General features: G+C 55.0%; 2 protein-coding genes across 2 annotated transcripts; both read left to right on the forward strand.

Moving 5' to 3' along the window:
- The first annotated feature begins 416 nt into the window (after nt 1–416).
- Nucleotides 417–2,139, forward strand: LOC306808163 (actin, cytoplasmic type 5). Its single transcript, XM_079318421.1, has one exon. The coding sequence runs from the start codon at nt 482–484 to the stop codon at nt 1,610–1,612; it is 1,131 nt and encodes a 376-aa protein (XP_079174547.1). The 5' UTR covers nt 417–481; the 3' UTR covers nt 1,613–2,139.
- A 1,220-nt stretch (nt 2,140–3,359) lies between these two features.
- UBL7 (ubiquitin like 7) lies at nt 3,360–9,300 on the forward strand. The gene is made up of 11 exons (XM_079318420.1): nt 3,360–3,548; nt 3,981–4,100; nt 4,586–4,668; nt 4,768–4,852; nt 5,700–5,757; nt 6,484–6,617; nt 6,714–6,763; nt 7,386–7,553; nt 8,205–8,327; nt 8,940–9,094; nt 9,175–9,300. Exons 1-10 carry the CDS (start codon nt 3,365–3,367, stop codon nt 9,075–9,077), a joined length of 1,143 nt encoding a protein of 380 aa, XP_079174546.1. The 5' UTR covers nt 3,360–3,364; the 3' UTR covers nt 9,078–9,094; nt 9,175–9,300.
- The last annotated feature ends 6,433 nt before the right edge of the window (nt 9,301–15,733 follow it).

Here is a 15,733-nt window from a genome sequence, read left to right on the forward strand (position 1 = left end):
GGATTTGGGATTCTCCCGTGTCTGTGCCCTCAGGGAAGGTTGGGATTCCCTGCTGAGGCCATTGGGGTGAGATTCCACCATGTGTGTGTTTGGGCCCTTGGGGTGGATTTGGGGGTCCTCTCAGGGAAGGAGGATGCTGCTTTTTGCTGGGAACCTTTATTCTCTCAAACCTGCAATGTGGGAGGCTATACAGGGGGGTCTCCCCCTCAGACCCCTGGGGAAGGAGTGGGAATTGCAGAAGGGTTTGGGTTGGAAGAGACTGGGGACAGCTTGTCCTCTCAGGATTGACATTTTTTTTCTATGCATCTTTTGAGAGAATAAATAGAAATTTTATCTCCCTGCCTTGCCCTGCAGACCCCTCAGGGCCTAATTCCCACCTTCCCTGACACATCCCCTCGCTCCCACCCTCGGGGACAGTCCCTGCTGTGTCCCCCCGGGCAGGCAGTGACACCCCCTGTCCCTGTGCCCGCAGGCGGGCGGGATGGCGGACGAGGAGATCGCTGCCCTGGTGGTGGACAACGGCTCGGGGATGTGCAAGGCGGGTTTCGCTGGGGACGACGCGCCCCGCGCCGTCTTCCCCTCCATCGTGGGGCGGCCGCGGCACCAGGGCGTCATGGTGGGCATGGGGCAGAAGGACAGCTACGTGGGGGACGAGGCGCAGAGCAAGAGGGGCATCCTGACCCTCAAATACCCCATCGAGCACGGCATCGTCACCAACTGGGACGACATGGAGAAGATCTGGCACCACACCTTCTACAACGAGCTGCGTGTGGCGCCCGAGGAGCACCCGGTACTGCTCACCGAGGCGCCGCTCAACCCTAAGGCCAACAGGGAGAAGATGACGCAGATCATGTTCGAGACCTTCAACACCCCGGCCATGTATGTGGCCATCCAGGCCGTGCTGTCGCTCTACGCCTCGGGCCGCACCACGGGCATCGTGATGGACTCCGGGGACGGCGTCACCCACACGGTGCCTATCTACGAGGGCTACGCCCTGCCCCACGCCATCCTGCGCCTGGACCTGGCCGGCCGCGACCTCACCGACTACCTCATGAAGATCCTGACGGAGAGGGGCTACAGCTTCACCACCACGGCCGAGCGCGAGATCGTGCGCGACATCAAGGAGAAGCTGTGCTACGTGGCGCTGGACTTCGAGCAGGAGATGGCCACGGCCGCCTCCTCCTCCTCGCTGGAGAAGAGCTACGAGCTGCCCGACGGGCAGGTCATCACCATCGGCAACGAGCGCTTCCGCTGCCCCGAGTCCATCTTCCAGCCCTCCTTCCTGGGCATGGAGTCCTGCGGCATCCACGAGACCACCTTCAACTCCATCATGAAGTGCGACGTGGACATCCGCAAGGACCTGTACGCCAACACGGTGCTGTCCGGGGGCACCACCATGTACCCGGGCATCGCTGACCGCATGCAGAAGGAGATCACGGCGCTGGCGCCCAGCACCATGAAGATCAAGATCATCGCCCCGCCCGAGCGCAAGTACTCGGTGTGGATCGGCGGCTCCATCCTGGCCTCCCTCTCCACCTTCCAGCAGATGTGGATCAGCAAGCAGGAGTACGACGAGTCCGGCCCCTCCATCGTCCATCGCAAGTGCTTCTAGAGGGGCTGCTGCCACCTCGGACCCCGTGTTCCAATTCCTCCTGCATTCTAATGGCTCCTGTTCCTCCCCCTCCTCCTCAGCAGTCGAGGGTTGTTCACTTTCCCTGTGTAGCACAGATGGCACTACAGTTAGGTGTGGCACCTCTAGGTTAGTAGGTTCCTTTGTAGGAAAAAAAAAAAAAAAACTTCCCAGGTTTAAACACTAGAAGAGCTGAGTTTTGCTTGCTTTCTTTCAGGGGTGGGTTTTCTATCCCAAATGAAATTGGGAAATTTGGGATTCCAACCTGGCTTGAAGTTAAATCGTAGCCTGAATTTTGTTTTCTGAATTCTCTTTAAATCCCATCATGGCCCCTGGTGCTGCTCGGACCATTTTAAGAGCTGTTAGGAAGCAAAGCGTGCCTGGAATGTGGCTCTTGCAGCCTGACTGGACTTTCATGGTAACTTGGCTTTTTTTAGAACACAAACAGCTCTTCTTGTCAGAAAAAGTTGGCGCCTTGGCACAGGACTTGGTCACCGGAGTAGTGGCCTCTCCTTTTTTGGGAGAGGGTGAGGAGATGGAGCAGCAGATAGCGCTGAAGAGTGGGCAGCTTCGGACAGCTGGGCCCTCCTGCGCTGGCAGGGCTGCTCGCCCACGCGGGAGGATGGCAGCCGCTTAATTACCGAGGTAGCGTTAATTAGAGGAGGTCGTGGCGAGAGAGTCTCGGGAACTGCGTGCCCCTCGCCGCGCTCCTGCCTTTAAACCCTCGGCCGCCCGCCCATTGGCTGGTGGTGGCAGGGCCGGCCAATCAGCAGCGCCCTCTCCTCGGGAGTGCGGTACGCCTACTGTGCCGGACTCTATTTCCCAGCGTGCACTGCGCTCTCTATAGCACTTCCGCTTCCGGTCCGTAGGGTGAGGTAGCGCCGAACTGTGGGAGGGCCTGGGGGGACTCGGCCGGGACCCTCCTGGGGTGAGAGAAGGGTGGGAAACACGGCCGGGACCCTCCTGGGGTGAGAGAAGGGTGGGAAACACGGCCGGGACCCTCCTAAGCGTAGGAGGAGGCTCTGGGGGAAACATGGCCGGGATCGCCTTGAGCTGAGGGGAGAATTGGGGTGGGGGTCAGCTGGGATCCCCTTGAGCCGAGGGGAGGATTGGGGTGAGCATGGCGGGGATCCCCCCGAACTGAGGGTCTGGGGCAGAGCAGCCAGGATCTCTCTGAGCTGAGGGGGAGGATGGGGATGGCGGGGATCGCTTTGAGGGGAGGTTGTGGGGAAAACAGCCGGGATCCCTGAGCTGAGGGGAGGATTGGGGTGAAGGTGGCTGGGACCCCCCCGAGCTGAGGGTCTGGGGGAGAACAGCCGGGACCCCCCCGAGCTGAGGGTCTGGGGGAGAACAGCCGGGACCCCCCCGAGCTGAGGGTCTGGGGAGAACAGCCGGGACCCCCCCGAGCTGAGGGTCTGGGGGAGAACAGCCGGGACCCCCCCGAGCTGAGGGTCTGGGGGAGAACAGCCGGGACCCCCCCGAGCTGAGGGTCTGGGGGAGAACAGCCGGGACCTCCCCGAGCTGAGGGTCTGGGGGAGAACAGCCGGGACCCCCCCGAGCTGGCGGGAGGCTCTGGGGGAACGCGGGATTTCCCCGAGGTGAGGGAAGGCTCTAAAAGAAGCACGGCCGGGAGGGATCGGGGCTCTGGGCAGGGTAACGCCGCCGGGAGCCCTGAACGCCGGGGATTCAGAGCTGCGCTCGCTCTCTCTGGTGTGTCCCCAGCGCACAGCCGCCATGGCCCTGCCGGAGTGGCACATCGCCGTGAAGCTGGCGGAGCAGCCGCTGGCCCCCAAATCCATCCTGCGCCTGCCGGAGACCGAGCTGGGCGAGTGCCCGCTGGGCGGCTGCAGCATCTCGCACCTCAAGCAGCTGATCGCGGGCAAGCTGCAGGAATCCCTGCCGGACCCCGAGCTCATCGGTGCGTGCCCCGCCGGAGCCTGGCGCTGTCCCGCCGCTTGGGGACACCCTCGGCCCGTCCTCCCACCGCTGCTGCTGCTGCTGGGAGGGCTCGGCCTTCATTCGCTGTTTCCATGGGGTCACGGTGCTCCAGCCGCGGCAGTGTCCTTGGTAGGGAGTATTTGGGCTTCCCGCCGTCTCTCTGTCCTTGTGGGATGTCTCATGAGAATTGAGACAACAAGAGAGAGGTCAGCTCTTACACAGGAGGTGATTGTGCCACCTCCTCTAGATCAGCCCTGTGATTTTCCTCCTGATTCTCAGCTCTACAACTTCCCTGTGTTGTTCCCTAACCAGCTGAGCAGCTACAGCTGCTCAATCCCCCCAGGGCTCTAAGCCACACCTAGAGACCCCCAGCTTGTGGCACAGGTTTATCTTCAGGTGTTTCTCCTCCCAGACCTGATCTACTGTGGCAGGAAGCTGAGGGATGACCAGACCCTGGATTTTTATGGAATCCAGTCCGGCTCCACTGTCCACGTCCTGCGCAAGTCCTGGCCTGAGCCTGACCAGAAACCAGGTGAGGAGCTGTGGGGGCTGCCCCTTGGATTCTCCTTGAGATGTGTTTTACTGGGGGCTGAGGAGCAGCTTTTGCTGTGTTCCCTTGCTTGGGAACTCCCCACCTCTCCCAGCAGCACCTGGGTGTTAATTTCCTGCTGACAGAAGAGTTAAGGAATGAGCTGTGCAGCATGGAGAGGGATCATCCCTTCCTTAATTGCCTGTGATCCATTTTAGGGCCTTCTTTGCCAGCAATCTGGAGCAAAGCCCCAGGGATGAGCAAGCTGCTGTGTACTCCTGACTGTACAAAAAGAGGGATTGGAGTTGGCATTCCTGTAATGGCACGTGTGGGAGGATATTCCTGGCTATTTTTGTAATTTGAGAGTGCAGCAAGTCGTTACTCTGCAGTGACTGCACCCAATCCAGGGATGTTAAAGGATCTCTGAAATGGCTTTGAGGGCTGACAGAGGCTGAGCTGTGTTTTGTTTTGCTGTTTTCTCCCCTCAGAGCCTGTGGATAAGGTGGCAGCAGTCCGGGAATTCCGTGTCCTGCACACTGCCCTGCACAGCAGCCCTGCCTACAGAGATGCTGTCAGTGCTCTGCTCCTGGGGGGAATTCAGCTGTCCCCTCATTCTGGGGACAGTCCCACGGTGGGTGACATTCCTGATCTGCTCTGCTGTCCCTGGCAGGTCTTCAAGATGCTGGGAAACAAAGAATCCCTGGATCAGATCATTGTGGCTACTCCTGGCCTCAGCAGTGACCCTGTGGCTCTGGGTGAGTCTGGCTGTGATCCAGAGGCTCTGAGGAAGGGTTTGATTCCTGATAGGGGAAGGGAGAGACCCAAATCTAGGTTGAATTCCTGATAGAGAGAAAGGAGAGTTTAAAAACAATTTTTTTTTGGTCCCTTTGTAAAGCATGAGACTGTTCAGGTGTCAGTTATGATCCATCCAGGATGGATCCTGGCTTCAGAAGGGAACAGAGGGGATGGATGGTTTCTCCCTGGGGATGGATCCTGGCTTCAGAAGGGTCAGGGAAAGGAGGGATGGGTAATTTCTCCTTGAGGATGGATCCTGGCTTCAGAAAGGTCAGGGAACAGAGGGATGGATGATTTCTCCCTGGGCATGGATCCTGCTTTCAGAAGGGTCAGGGAAAGGAGCAGTGGATGCTATGGATGCTCTCTCCCTGCTGCAAAGTGCTACAAAGTGGTTCATGAAATCCAGCCTGTTCTGGGATGGTGGCAGTGTGAGGCAGATGGAATTTGGGATGCTACCAAATGGTTCATTAAACCCAGTCTGTTCTGGGATGGTGCCAGTCCGAGGCAGGTAGAATTTGGGATGCAGTCACAGCCTGGCTGCAGGGAGCTGGCCCCCAGCTTCCATTCTTCCCTTGAGGTGGAGCACCCACAGGATCTGCTGGGGAAAAACAGAAGTCCCTTGGGTGTGTGGCTGTGACCAAGAGCCTCTCCAGAAACACAAAGACCTCAGAGAAACAATGAGAGTATTTGTGGTGTTTACTCATGACTCACTTCCTGGAAAACAATTCCTATTTGTTCCTGTGGCTTTTGTGTGACTGGCTCCTGTTTGTTGTATCCTGTCTCACTGTGTTTCCTGGTCTTTTCCAGGAGTTCTGCAGGACAAGGATCTGTTTTCCGTGTTTGCAGACCCCAACATGCTGGACACGTAAGTTCCCTGAGCTGGGGCAGTGACTCAGCAGTGTCCCCAGTGTCACCTGGGTGGGACAGAGCTCTGCTCCTGCCTGCCAGGCTGGGACACCCCTCCTCAGCAGCTGGGTTGGTGCAGGGGGTGTTGGGGGGAGGCAGGGTGGGGGTTCACACCTGGAGCTGCTCAGCCAGAGAAGAGAGAGCATATGGGAAATGAAAACCATGGGACAGTCAGTGTGGGGCCAGAAGGATCCTTGGGGAGCTCAGGCCAGGTCCAGCATGGCTCCAGAAGGATCCAAGGCCAGGTCCAATGTGGATCCAGAAAGATCCCTGGTGAACTGAGGAAAGGTCTAACATGGGTTCAGAAGGATCCTAGGCTAGGTGTAGTGTGGGTCCAGAAGAATTGTTGAAGAACTGAGGAAAGGTCCAACATGGATCCAGAAGGATTCAAGGCCAGGACCTGCATGAGTCCAGAATGATCCTTGGTGAACCCAGGCTAGTCCAAGGTGGATCCAGGAGGATCCTTGGTGAACCCAGGCCAGTCCAAGATGAATCCAGAAGGATCCAAGCCCAGGCCCAATGTGGATCCAGAATGATCCTTGGTGAACCCAGGCCGGTCCAAGGTGGCCCCAGCAGGATCCCTGGTGCCTGGAGCAGTTTGTGTGGCAGCTGGGGCAGCAGTCAGTGCTGGTTGCTGTGCCTGTGTCCCTCAGGGGGGTTCCTGATGCCCTGTGCCTTGTTGCAGGCTGATCCCAGCTCACCCTGCCCTGGTGAATGCCATCGTGCTGGTGCTGCACTCGGTGGCAGGCAGCACCCCCCTGCCAGCCCCAGACACCTCCTCACGGGCCATGGCCCTGGGCTCCTACAGGGACATGCCAGGTATGCCACCTGGGAGGGGAGCTTGAGGCTGAGCTCAGCCAAAAACCCCAATCCCTGCTGCTTTGCCACATCCTTCTGCCCCCCTTTCTGCTGCAGGTGGCTTTCTCTTTGAGGGGCTCTCTGATGATGAAGATGACTTTCACCAGGTAAGATGACTTCCACCTCTTTTTGAGGGTTAATTTGTAGCCCTGAGAGCTCCCAAGCTCTTTTCGTCCTGCTTGGTGAACAGCATGAGCTGCTCTGGCTCCCCAGGGGGATGTGGAGACAAACATATTGATCCTGGCTGCTTGCATGCTGTTCAGGAGAGGGTTTTCCTCAGTGCTGAGCACACAACAGGAAAATGGAGCAGAGGAAACGCCCTCCTGGCCAAAGTGCAGCGTGGGAACGTTGATCCTGCCCTTCTACACTCTTCCTCTCCATAGGACAAAGGGGAAGGAAAACAAAAACTGGATATTTGGGTGCCTGTCAATGGGCAATTGTTTTGTTCCAGGCTAATATCACCTGGTTTGGGACTGATGGATGATAGATTGAAGGCTTTCCTGCCAGTTTCCACAGCTGATACCACCTGATTTGGGGCTGGTGGATGATAGATTGAAGATTTTCCTGCTAGTTTCCACAGCTGACTTTGTGGAAAAAGAGCACATCCCGCTCTGACCTGTTTTGTCTTTCAGAAATTCCACTCTTGGGAGTTTGGGGATGGCAGGGCAGGGATCTGTGGTTTTCTGGGCCACAAACACCCAGCTGGGGTTTTTCTCTCCCTCCATGCAGAGCACCAGGTCCACCCCCTCCAGCAGCACGTCTGGCTCACGCCCGGCCTCGCTGGGCTATGCAGGGGCAGCAGGGCCTCGGCCCATCACCCAGAGCGAGCTGGCCACAGCCCTGGCCCTGGCCAGCACCCCTGAGAGCAGCTCCCACACACCCACCCCGGGCACACAGGTAACACCAGCACCAGGGCAGCTCAGGCTGGCACGGCTGGGGCAGCATTCCCTCAGGGAGGAGTCCCCTGGGTTATCCCAGCTCCCTCTGAGAGCAGTTCCCTGGATGGGCCCAGTTCCCCGTGGGAGCAGTTCCCTGGGTGGTCCCAGTTCCCTGGGTGATCCCAGTTCCCTGGGTGATCCCAGTTCCCTCTGGGAGCAGTTCCCTGGGTGATCCCAGTTCCCCGTGGGAGCAGTTCCCTGGGTGATCCCAGTTCCCCGTGGGAGCAGTTCCCTGGGTGATCCCAGTTCCCTGGGTGGTCCCAGTTCCCTGTGGGAGCAGTTCCCTGGGTGGTCCCAGCTCCCTCTGGGAGCAGTTCCCTGGGTGATCCCAGTTCCCCGTGGGAGCAGTTCCCTGGGTGATCCCAGTTCCCTGGGTGGTCCCAGTTCCCTGTGGGAGCAGTTCCCTGGGTGATCCCAGCCCTGGCTCTGCATTCCCCCATGCAAATCCCTGTGGTTTGTATCTCCCCCATGGTCCCAGCACCCAGGGGCAGCCAGCACAGCCTGGCTCAGCTCTGGGGCCCCTTCACTCCCTCATGGAGGAGCTCCCTTCCCTCTGGCATGGAGGCTGTGCTGGTTCCTGTGACCTTTCTGATCCCTTCCCTCCTCCTAGGGCCACTCCTCTGGGACGTCCCCGATGTCCTCCAGTGTCCAGTCAGGGACACCCATCACCAATGACCTGTTCAGCCAGGCCCTGCAGCACGCCCTGCAGGCCTCAGGGCAGCCCAGCCTCCAGGTCAGTGCAATCCTGAATCCCTCTGCCGTCTCCCAGCTGCCTCCTGGGCCAGGACATTCACCTGGAAGAGACATCACCAGTGTCTTCTTTTACCTAAAAACAGGGGCCAGACAAAATTAAGGGAATCAAAAGCCGTTTATTTATATTTATTGAAGGGCCTTCAGGAAGGTTTTGGGCAGATTAAACTCCCCACAAATGGACCACTGGTCCTTTTATTAAAAGTTTGGTCCATTTGCATATGGGAGTTAAGATCCCAATTACAGCTTTGGGTAACAAAGTAGTTTATCCTAGGTTTGCTTTCCCCTCAGCTCACTTTTGTTTACATTTCTCAGGGCCTGAGGCAGTGAAGTGTCCTTGATTCCAGGCCTAGAGAGGAATTGTTGTGTCTGACCAAAATGGGAAAGCAGCAGCTGACACTCTGTATGGAGTTCAGAGTGGCAGGATTACAAATATATGATATATATAAAAGCTAAGGCTTCATCACAGACACTGCAAAAGTGCTGGGTGGAACTGGGGTGGAGGATGGATTTTGGGGGCTTTGCAGCATCTCTGGACTTTGAGGAGCTGAGATCCCATCACCCACCCCAACCCTCTCCTGTTTGCTGTGAGCAGAGCCAGTGGCAGCCCCAGCTGCAGCAGCTGCGAGACATGGGGATCCACGACGATGAGCTGAGCCTGAGGGCCCTGCAGGCCACAGGAGGGGACATCCAGGCTGCCCTGGAGCTCATCTTCGCTGGGGGGGCCCCCTAAACCTTCCTGCTGGGCTGGTGAGTTGTGCTGAGGCAGCAGTTCTGTGCTTGGGGGGTGCACCGAGGGCAGCTCCAAATCCTCTCTCCAACCTCCTCAGGGCTCTGCTCGAGGAGGGAAGAGGTGTCTCAGTGCTGGAGATGTGGCCCCTCCACTGGTGCAATGTTTTATCCCTCCCCACGCTCTGCCTGTTGTTTCATTCCTGCATTAAACAGACCCTGCCTGCCGTGTGGGTTGTGCTCTGTCCTGGGTTGTGCCGCAGGAAGGGGAGTGGGACTGCAGGAAAAGCTCTGCCGTGCTGGGAGGTGGTGGCTTCAGCAGAGTGCAGGCGGTTCGGGGCCACCACGAGGTGACAGTGACAAAGAAATGCCAGCACGAGAGCCGAGGCTGTTTGCAGAGCTGGAGAAGCGCCCTCTCAACCCGAGCTGCAAAGCCAATTAAGGGCGTTTGCCTGTAATTGCGATCAGTGGGAGCAGCGAAAAGCCGGGCCTGGAGCCGGGCCTAGCGTCACCGCCAGGGCTTAACGAGGCGTGAACGCGGCAGCGCTTTCGGCTGCTCTCCTCCTCCCCTCCGGGCTGCCCTCTCATCCCTCCCTGCCATCCTGCCGATAGCAGCTCGGGTTGCTGCAGCCCTGCACTGATAGCCTTTCATCCTGGCCAGAGGATGGCTGCCCCAGAGGAGCAGGGAGGGGCTGTTTGCTGCAGCAGATGTGACTGACAGCAGTGCCTTTCCTGACACCCTGCACGCACAGCACACAGATTTGGTGTGGGGATTAATCCCTGCCTTTGCAGGGCCAGGGCAGAACATATGTTCAGCACCCCACAGCCCTGCTGGCAGCCAGCATCACCACGGATTAAGCTCCTGCCCAAAGCTGCCTGTTCTGGACCTTCCTGCACCACCTGAATTTTCAATTTAGGCCTCACTGCTATCCCAAAATGGTGTTTTTCTCATCACTCCTGGGATATTTGATCCTCCTGCTGACCCACGTTTGGCATGAAGCCGTTTTCACTGCTATTTCTGCTTCCCCACACCCCCAGAGAGCTGAGAACTGCCTGGATTTTGGGGCTGGAAGTGACTTTTCCCTGATTTCCTCTCCCAAGCAGCAGGGCTTGGCTGGGAGCAGCATCTCAGGCACATTGACTGCCTGCAGCAGAGAAGTTGGCAGGAGCTGCAGGGATGAGGAGAGGCTCTGCTGCCTCCTGCACGGCTGGGCAGCAATGGGAGCTGTGCTGCAGGAGAGAGGCAGCTCAGAGGGGGCTGGGAATGGTTCTGCAGCAGCCCCAGGGCACATTCCAGCTCCCAGGAATCCCTGCTGGCACACAGGAGTGATGCTCAAGGGCAGGGAGAAGCAGAACAGCAAGGGAAGGCTTGAAAATACAGGGTTAGGTCGTGGCATGGGAGGTGGGTTTTGCAGCTGAAAGACAATTTTATAGAATTTTTGAGTTATTTGTGATAATGGTGTGTTCAAATCCCACTCTCTTCTCCTCACTCTGCTGTTAAAAAAGGGAGCAATAAAAAGATGAATTGGTAACAGTAAAAATCTTAGTGTTGAGTTTTGGGAAAAAACCAAATATTTAGTTCCAAATGTCACAGTAAAATAATGTTCTAAATTTCCCTGGAATCATGGACCACATGTTGACTTGTGGATGCTGGGTGTTGAGCTGACCTCAGCTCACACTAAAAGAATTTTAAAATCAAAATTTTGTAGTTAAAAATTGAGGATTTTGAATGCTGTGAGTGAAGAGAGAATGATATTTTACACAAGCATCTCAGAAGATCCAGTTGTCCATATAATTTAGTGGTAGGTGGCCTCATAAAATCCATATTTGTGTTTACTGGAGTTTGTAAGTGCTGTTATAACTATGCTAAATTATACAGAAAGGAATGAGTTAAATTCTCTCATTTTGGGCTGATTTGTGTTCTGCTTTTCTGGAAACCTTTTTCTCATTTTGAATTATTTGTTCTCTTTTTCTGGAAACCTTTTTCTCATTCTCTCTCATTTTGAGCTGACTTGTGCTCTGCTTTTTTGGAGACCTTTTTCTCCTTGTCTCTCTCGTTTTGGGCTGATTTGTCTCTATTGGTTAATTTTCCAGCAAAAAGGTGGAATGGAGGCAGAGCAGAATTCTCCCAGGTGGCTTTTGCAGTGCTTCCACCAATTTGGGACAGATTTCTTTGTTCCTTGCTCTCCCCCAGCCTGACAAGCTCTGAGAATTCCCACTCACATCTTGGGGTTCTACACCTTGCCCTGGCACATAAATTCCAGAAAATTGGTGAAGGTGACTTTCCCTGATGCTCCAGGATTTGTTGGGCAGGTACATCCAGCAGGAGCAGCAGCAGGAATTTGTCTGGCACAGCCTTTGCCCATCAACTTTCTTTTTCTATTTTTTTTTTTTTTTTTGCAGAAGGACTTGGTGGTTTCCTGGCTGCTTCCAGCTTTGTCCTTGTAGGAAAGGCCAAAACACAAAAAAATGGAGTTTTTCTTTCTTTTCCTGCTCTGTGCTGGTTCAGTGAGCTGAGGGGTCTCAGGGAGGGGACAGGAAGGGACAAAGGAAGAGGGGACAGAGGTTTCCTTTAATAAGGACATTTTGGTTTTACTTTTTCTCAAGGGAACTTTGGAGAAAGGAAAATTGTGATGCTGGGCCAGCTGATGAGGTGAGAGCACAGAGAGCAGAGCAGGTGACACATCCCTGTGACAGTGACCTGTGTCCTGTGAGGTTTGCTGGCATGAATCACCATTTCCCTGTTAGAAGTGGCAATAAAGGAGCTCTGATTTCAGCCCTCAAAGCCCTTTTAAGGTCACAGAGTTGAGAGGCCCCACGTGATCCACAATAAAAATCATGCAACTATTTTAATTTTTTGAAAGCAGAAATGGGCTGAAAACGTCACCCTGTGAGAATATTTCTATTTCCTTCTGTTCCCTTTTATATTTATAGTGTTCTAATATTCAGAAACGTGTCCCAAAATCCCTTTGAGAGGGTTTTTCCCCCCTCTATCTCTGGAATAAATGCTGATTTAAGAGCAGGCTCTACTGGTTCAGCAGGGAGGAATTAATTCAGGTGTTGAGTTGGAGCTGTGGGGTTCCACTCCAGGAGCCATAAAAGCATCAGAGGGGAGCCAGAATTCCTTTTTTTTTTTTTTTTTCCTGCAAGGGCCAAGAACAGAGACTGGAGCAAAATTTTGGAGCATGGTGAGAAGAGAAAAAAGCCCATTCCGAAGAGATTTTCTGGCTGTCAGAGGTTGGGGGACTTTCAGAGCTGGGTGTGGGGTGTTGGGAACAGATTATTGTTATAAATTTATATAAATTTATATAAATGAAATTAAGGGGCTCTCAGGCAAAGATATGGAAATTAGGAATAACAGTTCTTTACTAGGAAAATTAAAATAGAAATGCAGTATTACAAAGAACAGTCCCAAACCCTGCCAGAGTCAGAATCCAAGCTGACACCCGTCAGTCAGTCAGGGTGGTGGCAGCAGCCCCATTCAATGGTGCTGCATCCTCCTGCAGTGGCAGATGTGGTTCAGCTGGAGCAGTGCTCCTGGAGAAGGTGCAGTTTTCCTCTGAAGGTGCAGGGATGATGTGGAAAGGTCTGGCTTTCCTCTGGAATGCAGTGGAAAGAAGGTGCCTTGGTGTCCCAAATCTCAGTTTTTCTCTAGGTAGGAAAGGCTTGGCTCCTGCCCTGGCTGGAGCATCTGCCAGTGGGATGATGGAATTTGATCAGTCCCACAGTGGGGCGGAATGGGGCAGCAGCAGATGATATCTCCTGGAGGGAGGATGGGCTGTGGAAAGATAAAGATGATTGCCCCAGCTGGTTTAAAGCTGGCCCATTAGCAGATAATATGTGCCAGGAGATCAGGGGCACTGCCCCACCCATAGATGGGGACAGAATACACATCCCCTAATATCACTGGGACAGGAGGGGTGACAATGACAGCCTGGAGGAACCTTGTCCCCTAATGTTACTGGGGTGGGAAGAACCAGCCCAGCACACCCTGAGCGTTTCCCTCTGCGGTGCTGGGTGGTTTTGTTGCTGGATATTTTTTTTTGTTGCTGGATTATTTTGTTGCAGGATTTGGTGGCTGTTCCCAGGCAGGCAATCTGAGGGTGCCTTGCAGGATCCCTGCAGGGGGTGGGGTTTGTCTGGCATTAAAGGCTCTGACCCCGGAGCACTCTCAGTTTCACATCATTTAATCACCCCGGTCCTGCCAGCTGCTGTCTGCTCGGATGAGTTCCCAGCTGTTTGTTCTCCCCATTCCTCATTCCCATTTTCCTCTCTGATCCCCAATCCCTGTCCCAAAGGGGCCCCATAACAGGTGACAGGCAGGGCAGGAAGGGCAGATGGGACACAGGAAGAAAGGAAAAATGAGCCAGAAGGTGTCTGGGCTGATGGAGAACTCCTTGGGTGCTGCTGATGCTGGTGTCACCACTGTCCCTGTGTGTCAGCAGGCCTGGGGGTGGCTCTCAGGGGATGAGGAACAGGCCATGGCCCTGTCCCTCCCTTCCTGTCGAGACAGCACTGCTGGAAGCACTCCAAGGTCATGGAGAAGGAGTTTGCTTTTCCTGAATAGCTCAGGATTCATGAGCTTGGTTAGCTCTGGCCTTTTTCCCAGGTTCTTGAGAGCCAGGTGAGCTTGTTTGGATTCCCTGCAGAAAAAAATGCAGGCTGAAATTCCAGCTGCTGAACTGCAGAGGGGTCAAACCTTAACCAAGTGTGTGCAGGAGGGTTTTGTGGCTGATAAAAAGGGAGGGTCAGCATCTTGTTTAGGGGGTGGATGGTGGTGCTGGACCCTCCCTGTGGATGTGGGAATCTTATTTTGGGGAGCCTGAGACTGGGCTGCCCTGGAATGCAGAGGGCACAGCACACAGGGAGAGAAGGATCAGGAGTTGCAGGGGAGCAGCTTTTGGTGACAAAGGTGGGCTGTGGCTGTGGCCAGTGGGCAGGACCTGTGACCAGTAAATGATGTGGTGACCCTGGCCTGGAAGGGCCTGGGCCAGCCCCTGGGCTTTCCTTTGGAGGCACAGCAAGAAGGGGAGTCCCAGGCTGGGGTTTTGTTCTGCTCTCAGAATCACTGAGTGCAAATCAGCTCTGTCACAAGTTCCCTTCTGGCCAAATCTCCTGAGAAATCATCTCTTGGGGGCTGCAATCTGCTGAGAAATCTCATTGTGGGGGCACATGGCTCCCCCACCCTTTTGCTGAGGGTTTGTAAAGCCCTGGGGGTGGCTCTGAACACATCTTGGGCCCTGTTGGTGGCATTTGTGCTGTGCTGTCCTTTGGCAGAACCCAGGGGGGAATTTGTGCCAACTGATCAGAGCCCCCAGACTCAATTAAGAGAGATAATGAGCCAGGAGATCTGGGAAGCCCCCAAACTCTGCAGGGCTCTGGCCTTGGGGAGGGGTGGTTGAGGTTTTTTGGTTGCTGCCTGCCAGGAACATGAGCTGGGGGGGTAGAATTTGGGTGTGAGAGCAGAAAATGCAGCAGCTGATGGAGGATCTGCTCTGCTCGCTTCCCTCCTCACTCTGTCAGCTGGGGAATGAAGGGGCTGTCAGCACCAAGAGGAGCTGTGAGGGGAATTGCACTGATTCCCACTCCAAACCCAGCCTCAGCAGTCAGCTCCTTCCCAAAAGGAGAAATGGCAGCTCTCATCTTCCAAAAGTTCTGTCCCAACCTCCTGGGCCATCAGTTTAAACACAGGATTTTCCAGCTCTGGGCCAAAACATGCAGCATCCCAGTGGAAGGGATGATGGAAAAGGGGGATGAGGAACATGAACAACCTTTGGGTATGTCACCCCTGGTTTTTGGCACAGCAAAGGTCTTGCCTGGGCTAAGATTTCTCTTTTTTGGTGCTTCCAAGGGTCACATTCCTGGCTGAGAGGAGGTAACAGATCTGTTTTTGTGGATAAAATCACAACGACGCCTGCTCGGGTGCCAAGTGCAATCCAAGCTCTCTGGGTTGCCTGGGCCACAAACATTCAGTTTGTACTGAATAAAAACTGTTCCTCTTGAGGGGAAAAAAAATCTGTGCTTCTGACAAGATTCCTGGGGGAGGCTGCCTCCTGATCCATGCTGGAAGCGAGGCGCATGATCTGGGAGAAAGCTGCTCACGAGTTGTGCTGGGGAAGTTCTGATCCTGCAGTGGAGCAGATGGAAAATTCTGCAGGAAGGGGCTGAGCTGGAATCCAATTCCATGTGGTCCTGAGATAACAAACTGCATCTCTGAGCTCATTCTGCTTTGGGGAGTGTGTCTTTCATTCCAACACTTCCTGTAATCCTGGTCAGGGCTGGAGTGAGCTGGGAACGGGCTGTGGGGAGGGAGCTGTGCTGCTCTGCAGGGTTGGGTTTTCCTGGGACTCATGTTCTCCTGGAATGGCTTTCCCAGGCAATGATCTCATGGTTCTGCCTGCTCCCAGGGGTTTTAGAGAGAAATCCTTCCCTGTGAGGCTGCCCCATCCCTGGAAGTGCTGCAGGATGGGCTTGAAGAGGTGCTGGACATCAAGGTCCCTTCCACCCCAAACCAGTCTGAGATCCTCCAAACACTCCTAAAACCCTGAGAGAGCTTGAGGCTAAAATTTGATCCACAAAACAAAAACCCCCACCCTCAGAGCCAAAACCACCCCGAGCCCCCAGCTGCTGGGTGAAAGAAGAAAGAGGAAAACTCATTTT

This window comes from Erithacus rubecula (genome assembly GCF_903797595.1).
Source record: "Erithacus rubecula genome assembly, chromosome: 14".
Lineage (NCBI taxonomy): Eukaryota > Metazoa > Chordata > Aves > Passeriformes > Muscicapidae > Erithacus > Erithacus rubecula.